Raw genomic sequence first — 15,540 nt, 5'->3', positions numbered from 1 at the left:
CTAAATTAGAAGTAGAAGATTTAATTTTGGAAATGAAAGTCAAAGTCAGTCAGTACATATTTTGTATGTTAAGATTTGTTAACATTTTACATTTACCCAACTTGGGGGGTTGAGAGAAAAGGGGCTGTTATAATCAGCTTGTTCTCATGCGTTACAATATAGATATATATACAATACAGATTCTAAGTTGAATGAACTTTAATTTTTAGTCATTCGTTTTAGTTTTTATGTCGTTATCTCTATATATTTTCTATCACTTTTATTTAACACTTTGTTGATTTAATTTTCCTCTCTCTTTTCATACAGAGATAGAGGGCAGTACAAAAGAGATCAATACAAAAAGTATATTTGCTAACACTTTTGATGATATTATGATTTTCTATTTTATTTAAATAAATAAATATGACGTAGGAATGGCAACAAAAAAAACTGCAACACCTCCCACCGAGTCTGGAAGACGCTTTGGCATTACCACAAATGTAGTAACAAAATATTATTTTGGAGAGTATAGATCAGTGGTTCCCAACCATGTCAGCTTTTGAACTCTTAAGCAATATCTCCAGTACGACCCCCAGGAAGGAAACGCACTGGTGTAGATGTTTTATGGTCCATGTGGGAGACTGGGATTGTAGTCAGGTCTGATATGCTCAAGTGCCCACAACCCAATTTGTCAAAAGCAACTTAGAATTCACACGGTTCCTGTCCATGGGCTCGAGATAGGACATGACCAATCTTTCCTCTCTGTCAGTCCTGGTTTATAGAAAAGATGATTTTGGCAGTAAAATGCTTTTGGTAAACCAAGCACGGCTCAGTGGCCTTGTGTCTGTCAGGACACAGATTTCAGAGCAGATTGTAAAAATGTCAGTTTCAAGTTGTGCTTGATGTCTAATATACATAGTACAGGTTGAGCTGACACATCATTCATAAGGGAAGGTGATGGGCTGCTGTCATTGGTGGTTTTGATTAATTTTGTCCACAAAGGTCAGCATGACAGAATACAGCATGTACCCTAAATTAAAAAGAGCATTTAGATCAAATATTTTTTTTCCATTTGGTGATCTGAGAGAATAGTTTAGAAAGATTAATCAATTTTTACTGGTCAAATTTTGTTCAGAGAGGAGTTGTTAGAGAGGAAATGCTGGAGGTTTAAAGAATTTTGGGAACAAGACAAAATTGGGAATAGCTCCAAATATTAGAAGTTTCTTAAATTTGGCAGCTGTGAAAACTGTTGAAAATTGTGACTTAAATGCTGTCTGTTTGATCATAAATGTATTTCATCCTAATAATAAATAAATAAATGACATTAAAGCAATCACATGAAGTGGCTTTGAAATAGGTTCACATGAATTCCCCCTGCATTGAATGTATTTACACTATTTTCTTGAGAATTAACACATGACTTGCATGAAAGTAAGCTCACATTTACGCTCCATTCACTTTTAATTTTTCCAGTAGATTATTTTTGGCTATTGATTTAAATATATTGTGCTTGCATCTGGTAAGAGACATTGCATGACATAAAACAGGATCATTAATATCACATTTTCACATGAAGAGTATTGGAAGATCCGAGTGCATCATTGCTATTCTGGATTTTTCAAAAATCAAACATCTATAAAAAAAAAGGTGGGATGAGAGAGATCCTGAATAAAAAATGTTTTTCATTTTATGAGAAATACACCGTTTTCATCTGTATTATACTGCTTGATTTTGTCATTGTTAAATTCAGTGGTAAAAGAGCCAAACCTGCATTTAATTTATTGTGTAACTGCACTAGAATATAGAGTTTTGGGCTTCTGTAGTACTGCAATGGACTCTGTTAAGACAATCTCGTTGCTGTTATTGGAATGAGGAAAATGTAGTAACACAAGTTTTATAGAGCGTATTAAACTCCACTACAATTCAGAGGGAAATATTGTATTTTTTACTCCACTACATTTATTTGATCCATTTAGTTGCTAGTTACTTAGCAGACTTAGAATAATAATACAAAATATGATTAACACATAAATAATGATATATTATTATGGGTAACGATAATACTTTATTGATACCTATTGGTAAAATTCACAAGCTACCTGGCAGTATATATAGTATAAAATAAGCCATTAAACATTAAAGTAATTTTAATATCACTGCATCAATAATTATAATTAAATAATATAGGGGAGACCGGGGACAGTTGTAACACAGGGTCAGATGTAACACTACCAATTCCATGAATCAGGGATAAGATAGGAGTCATGTGACAGCTTCAGTTTCCTCAGGCTTCCTTTATGATCCCACATGGAGGTTTTCTAGTCTGTGTAGCTATCTCTCCTGAAGCTACAGCAGAAAATCTAATTCTGAGGTAAGAAAGTAAGAAAAAAAAAAGATAATATTTTGTTTAGTACTTCTACCGTTGTAGATAATGTTGTATGAGTTATATTAGGTCAAACTGTAGTTTCTCTAGTAAAAAATGGTGTATCTCCTGCTAATTTCAAAGCACCATGCTAATACAGCTAGCTAAACAATGGGTGACAGTGGCGGCGTAGGTTGTAACACGTGTTATGAAAGTATTACAACCATTAAGTGTGGGTCAAGTGTGTTTTATGTAGCTTTTGGGTACACCAGGCATGCACTCCAGGCCTAACCAATTTCATTTGTCACCATTTTGACTCTGATTAGCAATGCATTTAATTTTTTTTCTTGTCACCATTGTGACTTAAGAATGCATTTAATTTGTTTGTTGTTGTCACCATTGTGACTTAAAGATGCATTTAAGTAGTTTGTTATTGTCACCATTGTGACTGATAAAGACTGCATTTCATTTGTATGTTCTGTGGAATGGGGGTAAGTATGTTTATGTTAATTTGCTCTCACTCACACACACATACACACAAATAAACACACACTTACACACACAAACACCCATATGAATGTGCAGGTACAGACATGCGCACACAAACGCACACGTGTGCATGCACACGCACTCCACATATTCACATATTTTATTGTTGCAGCCATTCATTTAAAATAAAACTGTTATTGTGGCATATCACTTGACTAGCCTTAGTTTTTATTAATTTTGTCTACCTGTTACAACTTACCCCAATATGTGTTACAACCTACCCCAGTAGTGGGGTAGGTTGTAACAAAGGACCACCTTGTATTTGTCATCATCTCACAAAGTCTTTAATATAGTTGAAGAAATTTAAATTGTTGCCATTTGTAGTAGACAAATGTGGGTACTTTGCCTAAAAGTTTCAGATGTGTAGCTAAAAAAAAAGGTAGTTTTGGGTGCTGAAGAAAAAAGTGTTACAACCGTACCCGGTCTCCCCTAATATGCAGTATTCTTAAATGGGTCATTCTGCATAGTGAATATTTTTTACTTTTTGTACTTTAAGTATATTTTGATGCTAATACTTTTGTACTTTTACGTAAGTATTTTTATTTATTTTTTACTTGTAAAGGAGTATTCTTCTTTCTTCCACCACTGATGGTTATACCCACCTACCACCAGCAGAGGGGGCGCTGTCCCAAACATAGCCATGCTGTCCGGAAGACGAATGTAAATATTTTTTGTGACGTTTCATCTCCCGGATCATTCCTCATTCACATCCACCCATTAAGAAGAATATCAGCTCCTCCAGCTCATGACTGCAAAGCTGTGGGTCTTATTCTGTCAGTCTCTGTTGAGTAACCTCACTGTGCCTTTTTGAAACCAGAGCTTTTTTTCTTCTGGGTTTCCTTCCTTATTCCTGTAGCTCGTGATTTGTTTCTTGTGTGTAACATGCAGAAGAGAAGGAAGCCAGAGCCGATCCAACTCAACCCGATCCCCGATGGAAACACTATCAACGGTACCGGAGCCACGGAGTGAGTGTCAATATTCATCTACTAATGATATTCAAGACTTAGAATGAGCAATATTGATAAGGGCTCTGTGATTGATCGTTTATATTAGATTCATGTCCAATAAGGCTCGTGACAACTGCAGAAACATAGGCTAGATAACTGAATAACCCGTTCATTGAGTAGGCTAATACAAGTTGTTATAGGAATAGTGTGTGTGTGTGTGTGTGTGTGTGTGTGTGTGTGTGTGTGTGTGTGTGTGTGTGTGTGTGTGTGTGTGTGTGTGTGTGTGCGTCCGCGCGCGCGCGCGTGCGTGCGTGTGTGTGTGGCACTAGGTTACACTAAATGTTGCAACTGCTAAAATGTTCACAATTCCAATTAACAAGCTATTTTGTTACTTGCTTTCATGAATTAATCACGTTGCAGTGAAGAAAATCTAAACATTGTCAATAGACCTTTTTTTTCTCCAGAAGACATGCCATAGCAGGAAAAGCACAGCTGTAATTATATGACTGCATTCCATTTAGGTGAGCTAGTTCCAGGCGCCTACTATTTTGCAAGGCTGGCTCACCGGCTTTGCTTACAGGATAAGGATATTTTGATTGTCATTCCAGAACATGTCATGTATGAAACGGAATGAAATCAGTTCCCGATGCAGGTAATGAAAGCAGTCAAAAAAGCACACACTTGATGGAACTGAGCCATTGTTAGGGAAATTTGTATCACCTGCGTGTCTGCCATTAAAAAGGTTTATAATGTGCAGTTCTCAGGTCCTCCGGTCATCTCTTCATGGTGTCATGGATGAGCAGGTCCCTCCATCACTCTAACACAACACAACGTTTTTGCATCAAGGACCCCTAAACTGACACAAATTAGACCACAGACCCCAATTTGAAAAGATTTTGTCCCAGGGTCCCGCATCTGATACAATTTTTGCTTTTAGATGTTTTATTACAGGAAGTGTATAAAACCCATGACCAAAATAGTCATACATTATTTCATTGTGTTATTTATGGATGGAATTATAGTGAAAATAAATGATTCCCCCTTTTTGCTGGGGACCCTTTGGAATCCAACTCAAAGACCCCTGGGGGTCCCCAGACCACACTTTGGGAACCACTGCTAACAGCCCAATTTGAATGGACAGTGATTAGTCAGAGATTGACCTTTGCAGGGAGGCAGCATGTACAATAATATCTGTGTGTTAGAGAAGTTTTGAGCAGGCCTCTTCCCACCACCGTTCAACAAAACACAGTAATGGAGATATTAAATAGTTGTGACACCATGCTCTAGTTTTCAGTTCACAGAGATAATCCCAGTCAGTCCAGCAGCAACAAGTTGCATCAGTTGAGATGAGAATTACATAACATGTCATGCCTTGTGAAAGGCTGGTTTTCTAATGTGTTGTAGAGGTGGAATTGTTTCATCATTAGGTCATGTATAATGTCCATTTGTGTCTTTTGCAATGAATTACGTAAAAAGTAATGGACTAAAATCAAATGCGTTAAATCTCAATATAATTTTGCAAATTTAAGACAAAGTAAAGCCGCACATTCTGACATTTAAGAAGCAGGCTCCATCACAGGGAGGGGAGTTGTGCATTGGCTTGTTTGATGATGACATAGACTCACATTGCCAGACCTATCTCCACAGCGCTGCGGGGTAAATGATGATGACATAATGTTTGGCTGGAGCTGAGCTCTAACAGGCAGAGGAGCAGCACGTTGGAATAAAGCAACAATCAGGAACTCTGAATCAGATATTTGGAAGTCTCTGCTGCTGAGAGAACTCACAATGTGTGCGTGTGCATGCGTGTCCAGGAATACTGCTGAATTGTGCACTGTGACACTGTGCTGACAGAAAGCCATGCAGCCTGGTGTCACTCAGACCTCTTTTCCATAGAAAGACAGTTTTATCTGGGTCCACACGTTCAGCTGCCTGAAGCTCTGAGGAAAAGCAAATCCCATTTCAGGCCAGTGATGGTAGATGGTGGACCTGCAGGCACACAGTTGCCCCTTGCAACATTTTGTTCCTTAACACTGCATAAAACCAAATTCCTGTACACCCACATGAAGAAGGAATGGGAAAAAGATTACAATACAAGTTGAATTTTATTTATCTAATGATGAAACTGTATGTTGTATGTCAGATGCCAAAGGAACCAAATACATTTCCCAATCAACATCTGAACTTGTATGTATCATGAAGAAGTAGGTCGATGCATGGACACTTCCAAAAGTGTACATGTCAAACAGGGCAAATATCTCTATCAAAATTAATAGAAAAAGTAATATTTACTAATTTTAGCTCTGCAAGGGCCCTAAGGTGTAAGGGTGATTTGAAAGCTGGAGCTTTGCCAAACGTTTGCAGACCAGTGAAGGTGAGGACATATTTTAAATAACCAGGCTTCTTTCCTCCACATGGGGTATAATATGGGTGTGTATGTTTGGGGCTACCATAGTGAAAGATTGGAAGAAGATGCCTGTATGGGTAAGGTCAAATAAAAAAAATGGGGGTATCTTTTTCTGGGATCTTTTAGATTGCCGCTGTCCAAAGGTGTTTGTCAGGATTCAGTCTGGGACCCTGTTATGGAATCTGCATAAAATAGTGTTAATAGTGTTTTGTATTTTGGCTGAATGTACCTTCCTAGCCGAGGCTATACCTCTGTCATGGAACAACTGGATATACTCTTATCTCATTCATCTAAATTGCATTTTTGTTGCTTTCATATGTCAACACTTTTACTAATGTTAAGTTGGAGACCAAATGTACCTGTTGGGCCACAAACTAAAGAAAATGACAGTCCTACAGGCAGTGAGATGTTGCTGTTCGTAATGCTAGATTTGGTTTATCAAAGCAGCAAAGCAACACTGTATAGAAAATAAGCAAAGCAGAATATAGCTCAGATAGTTCGGCCCACCGTGTTTAACCATATGTCTTTGAACGCTACTGTTATGGCTGAAAATGACAACAGAAATAAACAAGTTTGCCAATTTAACATATCTCCGCAATTCAAATCAACGGCAATTTGTCTACCCAGAAGTCATTTTTTGGTTAGCGCGATATCACAAGGATTCGGTCTATAGGACCCTGAAACTGAAGCAGCCAAACGGAATTCAACCATCATTAATTTTAACAATTGCACCTGAGATTTTTCTACTGTGACATGTCGAAATGTGTTCTGTGAAAAAAAGCCTGTACTAAATAAGAATGTTAGATTGCAATAATTCCAGATGACATCTAGTCTCATAATACAATGTCAACATTATAGCTGAATCTGAAGAAAACCTACCAGACACATACATTAGCACATTATGTTGGGTCATTTTTTGGACCAGCACAGGAGGATCTGATGCACATACTAGCAGCACAGCTGGGTGCAGAATCAGCTTATTTCGATGAGGATTCTTATTGAAATCAGACCATTCCACTGAAAAAAGGAGTGAAAAGGAATCGCCATAACAGCCCGCAAAATGCTTTCTCAGTGTGAAATGGCTGGCAGCTATAGGAGAAGTGTACTGAGTGGCCAACCTAATGCCAGTCAAGCATGTAATATCATCAGAGGATATCTGAGATCAAATAAAAACGACCGGTTCTGGATAGACCTGTAGTCAGAGATATACATGTGGTTGCTAAAGCATTAATTTCACTTCACTTTTAACACTGTTAAGTTTTCTTGCAGAAAAAAAAATCTTTTTAAAATACAATCATGCCTTCCTTATGTTACACCAGACTGTACTATTGATGTGCATTTTGTATGAGTTTAACTCAGGTTTTATAATGGAAGTCAATATTGGGAAAACTTCAAAGTCATCTGATTTAAAAAGCAAGGATGTTTTAGTGGGAAAACAGCAGATTTACAGCAGTCTTATGGGAAACAGCATGTAGGCCTCACAACTGCCGCCTCTTAAGTTGATTTGGTTTAATTTATTTTAATTAATAACTAACTGGCAAAATAATTTCTATTTTATAGTACTGTAAAGTAGCCGAATACTTTTGCAAACTGAAGTCACAAGGCAAAATAGATGTTTGGCTCAACACCACATTTTCTGATAACAGCGATGCCATCTTCTTTCCAGGCACTTTGTGGCAAGCCGTAGAAATATTGCGTCTTTTGCATTCAAGTTCTACTAGATGGAGCACAAAAGGCCAGTATAGTGCTCGCTTCCTCCTGCACCCAGGGGTGCGGGCTGCTGTGTGCAGCTTCTGTAGTCCCTCCCACATACTGTACATATTGTGTGTCCTCTTCTCACTATCTACAGCCTCCTCCACCTCCAGCTCTTGTCGACAAAACGCCCACACTACCCACAACCAACTCAAACTCAGCACTTCGTCTCCATGGATATGCAGGCCTACTGTCAAAAATAATACCACTTAACCCTCTCTTTGCTGTGTGGTGGAGTAGCGTAGAGAAGAGCCTACTGCCCTGCTCTGGCTGCTCTCCACTGAGTCGTGATTAAGTACAAAGATAAAAACGAAAAGAGAAAAAAAAGCATAAATACCACTGAACTTGAAGAAAACCATCTTATCATCAGATAAGCATGCAACTATGAAAGATATATAGATTATAAAGATGGAACACCTTACAGTAGCTTGTACACTTTTAGGCATATAGGATGTCCTTACATTAAATCTTGCATGTTTTTAGTTTATTCTTTAGCTTTGCATTATAAAACATTTACTCAAAATTAGTTTACATGAACAGACATCTACACTCGTTTTTTTTAATTTAATATCATCTAATCACTTGAAATACGACGACTCATTGGTGATGATTCATTACCTTCTTATAAAGTCACTGATAAAAGCTTAGGCTGACTTTGTGTTGCAGTACGTACAGTGTTTTGAGACAGTGGAGTGGGAGGGAAAGGAGAGGTCAGAGAGCAGCATGTCACAAGAGTTCTCTAGACCATCGATTGCTCAAGGAAATTCATCGCCACGACAACAGCGCCAGGAGAGCAGCGTCAGAGGAACTCCAAGCTTCCTCACACTGGGATCTGGGAAGGAACGCTGAAACACAAACTGCGACCCTTTCTGTCTGCCCGCTAGCTCTTTTGGATGGTTGTCGTGGGCATGTGCAGTAGCAGTTGTCACAGACAAAGCTCTGTCTTTTCTCCAAGGTTTCAATAATATAATAGATACAGTAGATCTGTTCACATCGTGGGTTGCCTTATGTCTCCCGGGGGGGAGACAGCCGCTGCTTCTGGGAAAGAACATCTGCAAAAGTTCCATCTGAATGGAATCCAGGCCATATTTATTTAGGGACAAATAATCAACTCATCATTTTTCTCTCTGTCTTTCTTTATCGTCTATCTAAGAACAAACTTGGAGGCACTGCAGAAGAAACTAGAGGAGCTTGAGTTGGATGAGCAGCAGCGGAAACGCCTGGAGGCCTTTCTGACACAGAAGCAGAAGGTGGGAGAGCTGAAGGATGATGACTTTGAGAAGATCTGTGAGCTGGGTGCCGGCAACGGAGGAGTTGTCTTCAAGGTCTCCCACCGACCCTCTGGTCTGATTATGGCGAGGAAGGTAAGTTGAGGCCCTGATGGCTGGTTGTAGGAAGGGCACATTTTCAGAAAGCCACTCAGCCTAAACTGTATCTAGTAGAGATGTGTACATTGGAATTATCTACATAATAATAAACATCTTTAGTATGTCATAGATTTTTTTTTTTTTTTTGGAATAAATTTTTTGAGTGTGTGGAGTCAAATTTGTCTGTAATTTTCCAGTTGTTTGTGAACAACATAAAATGTGGGTTAGTGGGACAGCAATCTGTCACATTGGCCAAGAGCTACTGTGTGATATCCACACACCAACCGAAACATGCGTCCATATTAAAAGATTTTTTTCTTGATCATAACATGTATCTATCTATAAATTGCAGGAACATCTGTCTGTCTGTCTGTCTGTGTTTGTGTGTGTGTGTGTGTGTGTGTGTGTGTGTGTGTGTGTGTGTGTGTGTGTGTGTTATGCACATATCTCTGAAACCGTTAGTCCGTAGGTATTTCAAACTTCCCAGGAGTCTTGCTACGGGCACGAGGAAGTGCAGTGCCAAGTTTGACGTTGTTTGGATTAGAAATGCAAAAGATATCGTTAAATATATAGGTAAAAGAAGCACATATTGGCTTTTGCTGCTCTAGCCTCTGGCCACTCACACTGAGGACCAGAAAGCGGCAGAGCTTTGGCAGCTAAAATGTGACATACACCTCAGACCCACAAAAATGTGTAAAGTTGCACTACTTTGGACTGTCTTTGACTTTGAATAAACAAACAGTTCCCAAATTTAAGGACGTTTCAGAATCCCACACATGCAAAGCAACAACCAGCTACAGACAACAAGTGGCAGACAGATAGCCTGCCTATAAGCGGCATCACGCTCTGTCTAATAAAGTGAGACATATCATATATGTGTGTCCATGTTTGGAGGGAAGGGAAGGTAACCTGCACATCACACGCAGACGCCACATGCAGAACGCTTTACGACAGCGACTATTGTTGTGAGCTGGCAGAACATAACGTAATCTCTGAGATTATTCCTTCACAGCGCTGTGCAATGCAAGAAAATCTCAGAGCTGAACTGGGCAGACACAGCACAGCACAGACTCACCCCGGGTTAATTATTATAATATATAATTAATCTACTGCTAACTTACAAAACTAATAACATTACCATTGCCAAAATACCCCTGCGAATCAAATCCATACTTCACCGTTAACCGTCAAGCCACTAACCCTGTATGGAAATTAACACCTCTGCTGAAATGTTAAATTCGTTAACGATCATACGACACGAGACAACACCGTCTCTCTCTCTCTCCCTCTCCATCTCTCTGCATGCGCACACAGTCCGGTTCTGGTGGTTGATTAACAAAGATATGTGCTGATTGACTCTCATAACGGGCCGGGTGGTTAGCGCACTGCCATGAGTCTACGAGGCTAATGTCTGACTATTCCATATTTTCATTGTGATATTTTGTGATTACATTCTGAATCTGCAATGTTCTGTCAGGTAAATAAGGTAGTACAATGTCTTCCTCTGATGTAGACATAGCCTACACAGTAAGTCAGTAGTAGGCTATACAGTAGAGTTGCATATTAAGTGGTTTGGGGTCCTTTTGTAAGTAATTTTGGGGTACAATTTGGTTTTGATGAATTCTACAAGCAGCAATACCACAGGCCAAGCAATCAGCCCGTTCCAAACAGGCACATTTTCAACGGGCTCTGTACTAGTAGTATATCATGTTCTGTGTGTGCGTGTGCGTGTGTCCAAAAAGAAGATTGAATCTTTGTGTATTTCTGTTCTGTTTGATGAGAACATAAATAAAAGCTGATGTCTGCTGTGTTCCAGCTGATCCACCTGGAGATCAAACCAGCCATTAGGAACCAGATCATTAGGGAGCTGCAGGTGCTACATGAGTGTAACTCCCCCTACATTGTGGGCTTCTACGGAGCTTTCTACAGCGATGGCGAAATCAGCATCTGCATGGAGCATATGGTACTTATCTTTAATAAGTTCTGGCTACCAGTGTGTTTATACAGCATTCACTTTAACTGAGCTGAACGGGTCTGGCATGTGTTTTCCTCCATGTACAACCTCCTTAGTATTGAGAGCAACTCATTTGGTTTAAATGTGTTTGATTTCATAAATGATGTTTTGAATTTCAAAGAGTCCTTTCAGCAGATGCTCCCTATATTTTTCTTCCCCGCTGGCTATAGGACGGTGGCTCCCTGGACCAGTCGCTGAAGAAGGCAGGCAAGATCCCGGAGCAGATCCTCGGCAAAGTCAGCATCGCTGTGGGTAGCTCCAACGCCTCTTGCTACCAATTTTGTGCTCTGGAGGTCACACTACAGCTATATAGGTTTTGTTTATGGATATAAAACTGTTCATCATTGATGCATATTTGCTAGTACATTATGTATTTTTGCACTACTAATCTGAATCCTGCGCTGATATGCAATATTTGTCTTTCCAGGTCATTAAAGGGCTGTCCTACCTGAGGGAGAAACACAAGATCATGCACAGAGGTCAATCACTATTTCATTTACTAAAAGATGTTATCAAATAAGGTTTTGCCCCCTTTACAAGACCTTCAAATGTATCAATGAAGTGCTTTAAATAACTTTAGATATAGTATGCATCTTCACCTTACAGTAATTTCCTTATTTCAGATGCATAGAATTTATCTTTCACTCAGTGTTGTACATATAAATGATGAAAGGAAATGTTATAACAAACCCACAAGCCTGCACTGAGCCTTTGCAGCAGTTTACTCTGTGGTGCTTTCTGTTGCCTGTTGAACACTTGCCCGGTGTGTTTTCCTAAATATACCGCATGTCTCTTGTTTTAGATGTCAAGCCTTCTAACATCCTAGTGAATTCCCGTGGTGAGATCAAGCTGTGTGACTTCGGAGTGAGCGGACAGCTCATAGACTCCATGGCCAACTCCTTCGTGGGCACTCGCTCTTACATGTCTGTGAGTTAAATGGGCACACTCCTCCGCTCTCATTTACTCATTAGCCTTTACGATTTCTGTTAGAATTGAAGTCTCAGATTTATGTGTAAGGTAAGTAGAGTCCCCAGTTCTGACTAAATTCCCAATTTCGATGACCCACAAGTCAACTGGGACTGGCTTAATACATTCAGGCTTCATATCAAGTGGGCCAAATATCTTTTCAGCATTAGCTATGTTAAAAGTAGGCTGGGCACTGGAACATGTGAAAATAAATATCCTTGGACCATTTAGATTTTGCATGTGTACGTCACAAATTTTCTATTTAATATACAAATCACTAATGTCGTAGTCATATAATTGCATTGTATGTGTTGTGCAGCCGGAGCGTTTACAGGGCACCCATTACTCTGTTCAGTCGGACATCTGGAGTATGGGTCTGTCCCTGGTTGAGATGGCCATTGGACGCTTTCCTATCCCACCGCCTGATGCTAAGGAACTGGAACAGATTTTTGGCTTCCCAGTGGAAGGAGAGGCAGCCTGCAGCGAGTCCTCCCCAAAGCCACAGCCCCCTGGGCGACCAGGCAGCTGTAAGTCTGTCATGACATGTTTATCCTGTGATTCTGCAGTGTTTCTTTAATTACAGCAGCTATGACTGAAAGTAATTCAAAATATCTGTTCAAATGGTTTACCACAAAAAAAAAAAAAAACAAGGACAGCATTGTCATGAAGTGACATATTGGTGGCCTTGAGTGATGATTAGTGCAGAGGAGACTGAATTATGACAGAGCCATTTTTTTTTTTTTAACTCCCTAGCATACGGGAGTGACAGCAGACCACCGATGGCTATATTTGAGCTGCTTGATTACATAGTCAATGAGGTGAGTGTGCCCATTATATGACCACACAACATGAACATACCTGGATACTGGTGTGCATCGTGAATACCTTTGCCAGCAATTTGATCCATTCAGTGCTTACTTGACCTTTATGTATTTTCAGCCTCCACCAAAGCTGCCTGGGATATTTGGCTCTGAATTTCAAGACTTTGTGAACAAGTGGTATGTAGGAGTAATGTTTGGGGGGGGGGAAAAAATGCCACCTAGTGGTGTTAAATGCACTACACTAAGATCATTTGTGTCTCCATTGCAGTTTGGTAAAGAATCCTGCAGAGAGAGCAGACCTCAAACAGTTGATGGTTAGTTTTCACATATAGCAGTATTCACCTAAATGCTTTTTCACATCTTTAGCAATCTCACACACACCTTTCCCCCCCAGGTGCATTCTTTTATCAAACGGTCTGAGGCAGAGCAGGTCGACTTTGCTGGCTGGTTGTGCAGTACCATTGGACTCAAGCCTGTGACACCGACCCATGGTACAGCAATGTGAGGCCTGTCGTGTCAAACCCCATATCACAAGCTCCTCCGATGACTAGATTTGTATAATGGGTTAAATGTACCCGTTTCTACAGAGTACTAACTGGGTTTTAAAGTTCTGCAATCAATCGTATATTTAGTGTAGAAACCTACATGCCATGTGAAATTAACTGTATTGAGCAAGTCTTGGGCTACATTGCAGACCTGCCTGAAAAGCCATCTTTTTCTAATGATCAAATGATTTAATCATGACAAATGCTGCTTAACCTGTGTGCTTGATATTCCTATTTGCCTTGTGTCCTTACAGCACCAACACAAAGTGTTAGCTTATGTGAAATAAATGGTCTTGTGAATCAATTTTGAATGACGGGTCTGACTCTTATATTTGAAAATGTATTTATTTCTAAAGCAAGACAGTATAGCAAGTATAGTTGCATGCCTTGGGTTTGTGAGGTGCTCCTTCTTTCCAGGGTCCTTCTTGGGCTTCAGCATTATCCTCAAGTTCTTCAAAGGATTCTTCTTCAGTACTCTGCGGTTGATGGTCTTGCTGTAATGACAATATAACCCAGTCTTAATGATGTGAATTTCTGCTAAACTACAAGTCAGTAATAACTATGCGTCGCTCAGGACTTCCATATAATCAGGGTTCAGAAACACGGACCTGAAGTGGGAATATCATCATAGTTGACAAGCCAAAATAAATTTCAGTAACTTGAAATGAGCAGTGCTTACTTTTGTGTACGAAGTGCTTTCTGGATCTCCTCACTCTTCAGAATCCTGCTCAGATCTGTGTTGGTCAACTTGTGTATGGGCAGGCTGGAATAAATAAAGTATTACAAATTTAATCACCAGTGTTGGAATATATGAACATGTTAAACAGACTAGTCTTTGAATGCTCAAACTCAGAACTTCTTTTAATATCACAGTTTCAAAAACACGGACCATGAAGTGGAAGCTCATCACTGATGTGATCAACAAGTTAACTTGAGCTACAGTGAGATTCCTTAATTACTCACTTGTAGCCGATCTTCAAGGAAGCAGGTTTACGCCAGGTGCCGTACAGCTCATCCAGCTTGCGGAAAGCACTCAGTCCAGATGCAAGCCTCAGGAGGTTCAGTTTGTTCACATTCTGCAGAGTGATACCTTCATAATACAACACAATTTAACACTCACAAGTTACACTAAATAGCACAGTGTTAATGTCATTTAAGTTTGGAATATCCAGTGCATTTGAACTATACATTGTTAATAACCAAACATATCCAGTTACCCAACACGTAACAATTATACATTGAAACAAATCACACCTGGGATATTTCTGAAGGCTTTGGGGACACTGGCGTCTTCGTTGTACATGAATGGTCCTCTGCATTAGCTCCATCTGCGATGCCTCATCTTACCCTTACCAGCATGCATACACATTTTTTTCTTTGTACAAACCTTTCCTTTAGTGGCATTCTTTTAACAGTCTCAGGGCAGAGAATGTTGACTTGCTGGCTGGTCGTGCAGTATCATTTGACTCAATAAGCCTGTGAAACCCTCCCATGGTACAGCATGTGAAGCCTGTTGTGTCAAACCCCATATCCCAAGCTCCTCCGATGACTGGATTTGTAGTATGGGTAAACTGTAGGTTTATACCGAGTACTAAATGGTTTTCAAAGCTGTGCAATCACTCATGTACAAACCTACATGCCATGTGAAGTGAACTATTGTACAAGTCTTGGGCTACATTGCAGGCCTGCCTGAAAAGCCATCTTTTTCTAATGATCAAATGATTTAATCATGACAAATGCTGCTTAACCTGTGTGCTTGATATTCCTCTTTGCCTTGTGTACTTACAGCACCAATATGTCTGTTAGCTTATGTGAAATAAATAGTCTTGTG

General features: G+C 39.7%; 2 protein-coding genes and 2 non-coding genes across 4 annotated transcripts; 1 reads left to right on the top strand and 3 right to left on the bottom strand.

Annotated features, from left to right (window-relative positions):
• The first annotated feature begins 2,293 nt into the window (after positions 1-2,293).
• Positions 2,294-14,020, top strand: map2k1 (mitogen-activated protein kinase kinase 1). Its single transcript, XM_028584341.1, has 13 exons — positions 2,294-2,350; positions 3,453-3,550; positions 3,779-3,855; positions 9,150-9,360; positions 11,180-11,326; positions 11,548-11,625; positions 11,805-11,856; positions 12,180-12,304; positions 12,663-12,870; positions 13,097-13,161; positions 13,283-13,341; positions 13,433-13,478; positions 13,559-14,020. Exons 2-13 carry the CDS (start codon positions 3,479-3,481, stop codon positions 13,667-13,669), a joined length of 1,251 nt encoding a protein of 416 aa, XP_028440142.1. The 5' UTR covers positions 2,294-2,350; positions 3,453-3,478; the 3' UTR covers positions 13,670-14,020.
• Positions 13,984-15,470, bottom strand: LOC114560068 (60S ribosomal protein L4). Its single transcript, XM_028585223.1, has 4 exons — positions 14,964-15,470; positions 14,673-14,799; positions 14,389-14,472; positions 13,984-14,203 (listed from the first exon to the last, which is right to left on the bottom strand). The coding sequence occupies exons 1-4, from the start codon at positions 15,010-15,012 to the stop codon at positions 13,984-13,986; spliced, it is 480 nt and encodes a 159-aa protein (XP_028441024.1). The 5' UTR covers positions 15,013-15,470.
• LOC114560885 (small nucleolar RNA SNORD18) lies at positions 14,276-14,343 on the bottom strand. Its single transcript, XR_003693266.1, has one exon. It is a non-coding gene; the product is annotated as a small nucleolar RNA SNORD18 (small nucleolar RNA).
• Positions 14,555-14,624, bottom strand: LOC114560883 (small nucleolar RNA SNORD18). Its single transcript, XR_003693264.1, has one exon. It is a non-coding gene; the product is annotated as a small nucleolar RNA SNORD18 (small nucleolar RNA).
• Positions 15,471-15,540: the final 70 nt, after the last annotated feature.

The sequence above is a fragment of the Perca flavescens genome, chromosome 8, assembly GCF_004354835.1.
Source record: "Perca flavescens isolate YP-PL-M2 chromosome 8, PFLA_1.0, whole genome shotgun sequence".
In the NCBI taxonomy this organism is placed as follows: Eukaryota; Metazoa; Chordata; class Actinopteri; order Perciformes; family Percidae; genus Perca; species Perca flavescens.
This window is presented reverse-complemented; position numbering and strand designations above follow the sequence as displayed.

Coding starts and splice junctions, on each gene's coding strand:
- map2k1 (XM_028584341.1), top strand. CDS start 3,479: ATGGTTATACCCACCTACCACCAGCAGAGGGGGCGCTGTCCCAAACAT. Junction 11,626..11,804: donor TCGGCAAAGTCAGCATCGCT/GTGGGTAGCTCC, acceptor TTGTCTTTCCAG/GTCATTAAAGGGCTGTCCTA. Junction 13,479..13,558: donor CAGACCTCAAACAGTTGATG/GTTAGTTTTCAC, acceptor TTTCCCCCCCAG/GTGCATTCTTTTATCAAACG.
- LOC114560068 (XM_028585223.1), bottom strand. CDS start 15,012: ATGTACAACGAAGACGCCAGTGTCCCCAAAGCCTTCAGAAATATCCCA. Junction 14,800..14,963: donor AGCCTTCAGAAATATCCCAG/GTGTGATTTGTT, acceptor TGTATTATGAAG/GTATCACTCTGCAGAATGTG. Junction 14,473..14,672: donor TCCTTGAAGATCGGCTACAA/GTGAGTAATTAA, acceptor TATTTATTCCAG/CCTGCCCATACACAAGTTGA.